This window comes from Chenopodium quinoa, unplaced genomic scaffold (genome assembly GCF_001683475.1).
Source record: "Chenopodium quinoa cultivar QQ74 unplaced genomic scaffold, ASM168347v1, whole genome shotgun sequence".
NCBI lineage: Eukaryota > Viridiplantae > Streptophyta > Magnoliopsida > Caryophyllales > Amaranthaceae > Chenopodium > Chenopodium quinoa.
The window spans coordinates 1,257,399-1,266,107 of NW_018742733.1; the positions used below are offsets into that span (position 1 = coordinate 1,257,399).

General features: G+C 35.8%; 3 protein-coding genes across 3 annotated transcripts; 1 reads left to right on the forward strand and 2 right to left on the reverse strand.

Moving 5' to 3' along the window:
* Positions 1-1,262: 1,262 nt before the first annotated feature.
* On the forward strand, positions 1,263-2,165 carry LOC110723496. The gene is made up of 3 exons (XM_021902850.1): positions 1,263-1,409; positions 1,575-1,659; positions 1,918-2,165. Exons 1-3 carry the CDS (start codon positions 1,263-1,265, stop codon positions 2,163-2,165), a joined length of 480 nt encoding a protein of 159 aa, XP_021758542.1.
* Positions 2,166-3,041: 876 nt separating this feature from the next.
* On the reverse strand, positions 3,042-5,053 carry LOC110723497 (2S albumin-like). The gene is made up of 2 exons (XM_021902851.1): positions 4,656-5,053; positions 3,042-3,108 (listed from the first exon to the last, which is right to left on the reverse strand). The coding sequence occupies exons 1-2, from the start codon at positions 5,051-5,053 to the stop codon at positions 3,042-3,044; spliced, it is 465 nt and encodes a 154-aa protein (XP_021758543.1).
* A 1,021-nt stretch (positions 5,054-6,074) lies between these two features.
* LOC110723498 lies at positions 6,075-6,515 on the reverse strand. The gene has a single exon (XM_021902853.1). The coding sequence runs from the start codon at positions 6,513-6,515 to the stop codon at positions 6,075-6,077; it is 441 nt and encodes a 146-aa protein (XP_021758545.1).
* Between the last annotated feature and the right edge of the window lie 2,194 nt (positions 6,516-8,709).

Below are 8,709 nucleotides of genomic sequence, written 5' to 3' on the forward strand. Positions count from 1 at the left end.
TTATGCTTTTGATATTGTTCATGCCGATTTGTGGACATCCCCTATTCGTAGTAGCAATGGTCACAAATATTATTTAGTTCTTTTGGATGATTTTACTCATTATGTTTGGGCAATTCCTTTAGCTTCTCAATCTCAAGCCTACCAAAGTTTTCTATCTTTCCGACAATATGTTTTAACTCAATTTAAAAGACCCATAAAATCCTTTCAAAGTGATCATGGTTGTGAATTCGACAATGACCCTTTTAAACAATTTTGTCTAGATAACGGTATGGTTTTTAGATTCTCATGCCCTCACACATCTTCCCAAAATGGCAAAGTCGAACGTATGATTCGGACTATAAACAATGTCAAGCGCACCTTACTTTTTCATGCTTCTCTACCCCCTACATTTTGGGCACATGCTTTAGAGACCGCTACATATTTATTAAATATTTTGCCAACCAAGTCTTTAAAGAACTTGACCCCGGCTCAGGCTCTCTTTCGCACTAACCCGTCTTATGATCACCTTTGGGTTTTTGGGTGTCTTTGTTTCCCAAATTTGTCCTCCATTGCTCCTCATAAGCTAGCTCCAAAATCTACTCCTTGTGTTTTCTAAGGGTACCCTTCTAATCATTGTGGATATAAGTGTCTTGATCTTTCCCACTAATAAAGTTATTATTTCTCGACATGTAGTGTTTGACGAGTCTACCTTCCCATACAAAAATTTAGCTCAATTCAAGCTAAAAGATTATGATTTTCTTGGATTTGATGACCAATCTCCTTTGCTCACCCATCCATATCTACGAAGTCAGCTCACCAACACTAGCCTATATCCTCTACATCAGCAGGCCCAACCCTTATACTCCCCTGGCCCAACCTCACCTCCTTCCCCCCAAACTAGGCCCTTACACGCTGTAGTGGGCCACACACCACACTCCCAAACCGTGCAGCCCACTTCTTCACTCCCTCCATTGCAGCCCACCCCGCAACATCAATGCGGGCTTCCCTCACCAGCCCACTCATCTCCTCGCACCCCCCTGCCACACCAAACGAGACCACCTGTCACCCTTTAATCCCCGCCACCCGTGCGTGGCCTACCCCTATTTCAGCCCGCTCGGCCACCTCCACCCTTTCCTCGTATCACCCGTAGTCAACGGGGTATTTTTAAGCCTAACCTGAAATATTGTAACCTCACAGTTCAACACTCGGGTCCCCCTCATCTTAAATCCCCTCTTCCAAAATCATATAAACAAGCTTTAAATGACCATAATTAGAATGCGTCGATGAATGATGAGTACAGTGCTTTAATTAAAACAGGGACTTGGGATTTGGTGCCTAGGCATGCGGGGGTGAATATTGTTAATTGTATGTGGCTATTTAAACATAAATACAAGTTTAATGGTGACCTTGAAAGGCACAAAACTCGTCTTGTATGTGATGGCAGGTCATAGGAAATTGGTGTGGATTGTGATGAGACGTTCAGTCCGGTAGTTAAACCGGCCACTATTTGCACTGTTCTAAGTCTAGCTCTGGCGAAAAAGTGGTCGATACATCAGTTAGAGGTCAAAAATGCCTTTTTACATGGTGATCTGCAGGAAACTGTTTACATGCATCAACCTCCGGGTTTTGTTGATCGGAGGGCTCCTTCTCATGTCTGTCGGCTCCGCAAGGCTCTTTATGGTTTGAAACAAGCTCCCAGAGCTTGGTACCAACGTTTTGTGAATTTTCTCATTAAATTGGGTTTTGTCATTGCTAAGAGTGACAACTCTCTATTTACTTTCCGACAGGGAGAAGATATGACATATTTGCTCTTATATGTTGATGATATTATTTTAACTACCTCATCTGATAGGTTGCGCACAGGGATAATCTCCTAGTTACAAACTGAGTTTCCCATGTCTGATTTGGGCCCTCTGAGTTATTTTTTGGGTATTGCAGTAACCCGAAAACCTTCTTATTTGCTACTTTCGCAGGAAAAGTATGCACAGGAAATTTTAGAGCGTGCAGGGATGGCCTCTTGTAAACCTGCAGCCACTCCAGTTGACACTAAGTCCAAACTTAGTGCAGATGCAGGGCCACCTTTTCGGGATTATACATTGTATCGCAGTTTAGCAGGTGCTCTTCAGTACCTCACTTTCACCAGATATTTCCTATGCAGTACAACAGGTGTGTCTCTTTATGCATGATCATCGGGAACCTCATTATGAGGCATTGAAACGCATTCTGCGTTATGTTCAGGGTACCATTGATCACGGTCTACATTTATATCCTATTGTTTCTCATCGACTGATTACTTACACTGACGCTGACTGGGGAGGTTGTCCCGACACCCGACGTTCCACTTCGGGCTACTGTTATTTCCTTGGGGACAACCTCGTATTTTAGTCATCTAAGCGGCAACATACTTTATCTAAGTCGAGTGCAGAAGCAGAATATCGAGGCGTCGCAAATGTTGTCTCCGAGGCGTGTTGTCTTTGCAACCTTTTGCTTGAGTTACATTGTCCTATGCGGCAGGATACTATTGTGTATTGTGATGATGTCAGTGATATCTACCTTTCTTGAAACCCGGTACATCACCAACGCACCAAACATGTGGAGATGGATATTCATTTTGTTCGAGAAAAGGTTACTTTGGGGCAAGTTTGGATTCTACATGTTCCTTCTAGATATCAGTTTGCCGACATTTTCACTAAAGGCCTACCACGAGAATTATTTCTGGAATTTAGGTCCGGCCTTAGCGTACGCTCTCCTCCCGCTACGACTACGAGGGTATGATAGATATTATATTTACAATAATATTTGTCGCAGATTAGGATAATTTTGTATATATTTTGTCATATCTCGTATCCTTATCATAACAGGATTACCACTCTTGTAAACCTCTATATATTTGAATCAATGGTACACACTCCAAGCTGAGGAGTTTTCCCGAAATCTAACAATTCAAATTTATTACAAGAATCAAATAACCCAACACAAGAACAACAAAATAAATCCATATTCATTATTTAACATCGAAAATTAACAGATTATCAAACTACATTACTGAATCTTTTTTTTTTTCAATCAAACACAAGAACTGCCAAACCATCATCAATTTCAGCTTTTTCAGGAAATTGTGTTTCCATACTGGAAGAATGAAGTTAAAGATTGAGCTAACCTGTAGAAAGGGAACGATTTGTGGTGCGGCGTCGATGGAAACAGCAGCTGGTTGAGTGGAAAACTAAGTGACGTACTATTTTTGTGTTGCGAAAGGGATGTATGTACTATCTCCGGTCTAAATTACTAGCAACTTTGAAATATTTTATATCTCACAAATAATACCCCAAAGTTGCGAGTAATTTGGACCAGAGGTAGTAATTGGAACTTGGAAGAAGAGGATTATAAAATGGTTTCTAATATTAAAACAAAATGGAAAATGGGAAGGGATTCTATAATAAAACATACTCCCTCCGTTTTTAAATACTTACTCCATTTCTATTTTTTGCACTATTCATTTGTCCTACTTTAACTAATGTTTGTGAATTATACATAAGAAAAAATATAGTCTTGTTGGTACTTGTTAGAATCATCTCAATGAATAAATTATTAATTTTCAATTGTTAGAATTTATACTTTTTGATAATTAAAGATATTAGTGATCAAAGATTAGTATCGGCATGCGTGTCCAAGAGAAATGGAGCAAGTATTTAAAAACAGAGGGAATACTTTTGTATATATCCGGTGTACAGTAATTTACTGTACATCGGGTCCAATTAAGAGGCAACATTTTAACTACAATTAAAATTTAATTTTAATTATAGACTTTTTTATAAAATTTTTTGGACTAATTACGGCTTGACACATGTCATGTTATATAGTATAACAAACTGTAGACTTTTGTTGACCGGTCTGGGATTATTTTAAAAAACACACTTTAAAGTTGAGATTATTACAGAATAATCGAAAGTTGGATTTATTTAAAATAAATCGGTTAAAGTTATAATTATTAAAATCAAAATTTCCTTTTTAGTTTGTAATACAAGTAGTGGATGTCCAAAAACAAATTACTACGTATGAATATCTTCAAGATTGTACCTCTTGTGGCAATAACTTCCCATACTTCCATAGGCCATAAGTCCATAACAAGTCCCAATTTAATTTCGTACGGATTTTTAATGAAAAATTTGTTCCGTGTCACAAGTTTTTGATACAATTTTCATAGAAAATACTTAAGAGAAGTCAATAATCCTCCATTATGCATTTATGCCTGGCCTCGTTTACAAAGAAATTCATCCCACGTCAGATCTCACTTTTTAATCAAGTAAGAGATGAAATTAAACCTTGTTTTTTTTTCTTTCACTCCTTAATGTTTTTATAAATTTCTATATCCTTATTATGTCGGAATTTAAGAGTAGTCATTGTTATGGATGTTAATGATCTAAACAATATTTTTGTCATCACGTAGCATAACATGATCAATCGAACAAAAACTTACTAGAGATTGAGAAAAGCACACGATAATGTACTACTTATTACTTTACAAACTAAACTAGTTGTTGCACTAATACACACGGTACGTGTAACATCATGTACGTGCTATGATGATATCGGACATTGATATGATACATGTACACTAAGCTAGCTATTAACTTAAATTTTAGTACGTGGTGGTGGTATCAACACTAGCTTCACACCTTGTACTAATTCCACACCTTCCAGGGAGCTGCATGGCCTTCCTAAGCACCACCTTTCCCATTAGCCGCCCCTCTCGGCTCCTCATCATCCTCTCCTTCTCCTCCTCGGCCACGCATTCGAGTGCCTCACACACGCAATCCTCGTCCATCTCTTGGAGCATCTCGCAACACTCCCTAAGACAACATGCTTGATTCCCCGAATTTGGGTACATTAACACGTCCATTTCACTCCTCATGTACTGCCTACAATGATCCATTTTCTCCCACCGTATTTGTCGCTCGCATTGTGAGCTTAGCCGTGCCTCGTTCGCTATGGTGGCGCCAGTTGTTTTGAAGGTGGAGATGACTATGAGGGTTGTAGCTATGGTTGCTAGGAGAAGTGAGAGTGTTTTTGCCATTGTTTCTTTTTCTTAGATGATTTAGTTGATGTGAGATGTTATTTGGGAGAGTAGAATTGTTTCTTTTATACAGAGGATTTTGATGAGATGCTTAATTTGCATGTTAAATACGTGGCTTTTGAACTTTATAATGTTTGATGTTGTGGTGTGGATGTGCATGTTGTGATAGTTAACACGTTGTGGTGTTGTATATTTCGTGTCTTAGACCTCTTAGTATTTGTTTGTACTTGAGTGATTTTTCAATAATACTTCGTATTTAATTTGTGGTGTATTACTTACAACTTTGTCTTAATTTAAACGGAACTTTTAAATTTGTAGTGTTCATGGTCTTTGACATATAATCAAGACATTTTCGGTTTTTCATAACGTACTACGCATTATGTATCAACTAAAGGGTACCTATAATATATGGTACTGGTAACCATATTGTTACTAGTTGATTGAATGTTGCATGTTAAATTGGGACAAAGGAGTGCAATTGGATCGTATGATAGATTATCCCTCAAACTTCTCATTCTTTTAGATTGTTTCTTAGCTAGAATTGAAGGATTTATATACAAAAAATGCATATGGATCTGCTAATATTAATCAAATACCCGAGGAGTTGAGGTTGTGGTAGAATGAGAGATGGGTAACATAATATTATACTTCGTATGTAAATAAACCATATAAATTGTATAAACTAATCCAATATAATTTTATAAATTAATTCAAACAAATAAAATTGTCCCAATTTTAAAACTACTTGATATAAAAATTTAATTATGTGACAAATAATGAAATGATATACCCAACTTTCTTATTTTTTTGATAAAGTAAACAAAAGCTAAGATTGTCTTCTTTTAGGATTAAATCCCAACTTATCAAAAGCAAGGGGTACATTCTAAAAACGGGTCTACAATCTATATCTTTTATTTCTCATTTATGCTTGCCTTGATTATAATAAATTGGATTATCAAATAAAACCTCTTTTTTTTTTTAGGTAAAAATGCAAGCAAGAGTAAGATATTGTGCACATTGATTACATGGTACACTTAGTTTCCATGGTGCCACACCTCAAAGGTAGCTCCATTGCCTTATCCAATTTTTCACCTGGTCCAATCTTAAACTTTTCCACCATCATTTTCATGGCCTCACATTGGCATACCGGATCCATCATAACTCTCAACTCACTACAACACGTATCGAACGGCCGCTCCTCTTGAATCCCTACAACGTTTTTCACATTAACATTATCCCAATACCTCGTAACACCACTCTGTGATACAAATTGTTCACAGTGGTCTGGCCAACTAGTCGATAGATAGTGGCGACACTCCCGAATTACGTCATACTTATTGCCCTTACCCGGGATGGCAACACCGTCCTCAATGTCGATCTTGGTGGTTCTAGGAGTGGCGGTGTGGGTCAGCGCCACCAAGATCACCATGAAGGTTGCAAGAATCACAAGCTTGTAATTCATCAAATTATCAGTTGGGTTTTGCTATCTTTAATTTGAGGAGATTAGAAATTAATAAAAGTTAGAGATTATGAGAGGTAGTTAAGAGTTATTTATTAGGAATTAGTGAATAACAAACGTATAAATGCATGTTAATAACGTGGCTTATAAAGATGATTATACGGAAATGTCACATATGGTTTGAATTTGAAGATGCAAGCCGGATGCCCGGATTTATGATATAATTTGAGTTTGCGTATACGTACAAATGACTTCTCATAGAAAATAACATGCATGGAAAAGTCGTAAAAATTACAGAAATTAATTTTTTGTTTTTTTAATACTTAAGGTAAACAAGTACTCTCTTTGTTTCTCTAATTAAATTCATTCCTCGAGTTTCTTATATGCCACAAATCCAAAATATATATTACATATATACTACCTCCGACCTTCGTTACAGGTTATGTGTAGCAATTAGATATTTTCATTCTTTGCTTTATGTCAAATCGTTGTCATAAGCTGTTACGGAGGTAGTAGTAAAGAATGACATGCCTTGGAACAAAAAGCAGAGAGGGCCAAAGTTTGACCTTCAACCTCTAGTAAAAAAAACAAAAAAATAAAGGAAATTTTGACAATTACCACCTTTTGTTATGTCCATTTTAGCAATTACCACCTTGTATTTTTTTTTTTTTGAAAATTACCACCTTCTACTTTCAAAAACATCAAAAGTTACCACCTTCTTGCCCCCCAACTACCACATGACGTCATTTTGGGCTCATTCTTTCCCTTCCCTCCCTGTTTCCCTCACATTTCTCATTCTTATTTGGATTCTCATCTCCCCTTTCACTTTTTTTCCCCCAAACCACCAATAATTGTTCGTCAATCTTGATTTGGAGGAGTGAATTGAAGTGTTTTTGATTGTTTGGGGGAAAAAAAGTGAAAGGGGGGATGATAATCGAGTTAGGAATGAGAAATGTGAGGGAAATAGGGAGGAAAGGGAAAGAATGAGACCAAAATGACGTCATGTGGTAGTTGGGAGGCAAGAAGGTGGTAACTTTTGATGTTTTTGAAAATAGAAGGTGGTAATTTTCAAAAAAAAAAAATACAAGGTGGTAATTGCTAAAATGGACTAAACAGAAGGTGGTAATTGTCAAAATTTCCAAAAATAAATAAAAAATTCTTTCTTTTGAGTTTCTTAAAGTATATGCCACAATAACACATTATTTGAAAGAATGGCGGATCTTGGAATAAAAAATAGAGGGGTGCAAAATTTGACCTTCAAATTAAACTCTAGTTGATACTTAACTATTGTGACAACTTTTAAAATTTATATTCAAAGCAATAAATTCTTTATATCTAATGGGTGCAGAGCCGTATGAACCTCAATGAAAATTCTTTCATGAAAAAGATGGGTTGCAAGATATGGTTTGATAAACAAAAAAAAATTGAGAGAACTAACTAATAATAACTGGTCATAGGATTATATACAATAATTTCTTGCTTTTTGTGTATTGTTTTTGTTAATTTTTATACGATTTTTTTGTTAGAAACTATATAATAAATCACAAATTTTATTAAAAAAAAAAAAACTACCCAAATAAAAAAGTAATTATTGTAAAAAAAAAAAAAAAAAAAAAAAAAAAAAAAAAATTCTCTAATAACAGATAAAATGTTATAACATACATGATTCCTATACTAGAGATAATCATTATCCCTTATTTGTTACCTCTCCCAACATTAGTAATAAAAAATATTTCTATCTTCAATCCTCAACTTGATACAAGGGATGATACAAGGGACTCCTTGATTCCTTTCCATATGTAAACTAAACAAATAATGGTTAACCTTTATTTTATAGTTTATTATCCTTCTTATTAGTTTCTCTTTCATTTCCTTTATAATATTCATAGCAAATATGCACCAAAACACTCTATTTTGGACCTAAGCTAGGTTAGTTAGTTGAAGGAGTTTTATAGAAGACATGTTTACAATTTCTGGGCTAGCTTAAGATATTAGTTTTCTCCAATAAAAGCTAGGGTGCATAGTAGAGTATAAACACACATGAAAGATTAATGCATGCTAATGGTAATTATAAGAAATTTAAACATAAAAACAGGCATATCATAGCCAAATACAATAATGGACAAACTAATTACTTAGAACAATAAAAAAAGAAGAGTGATCGATCTAAATAGGAACAGATGGAGTAAAACTTATA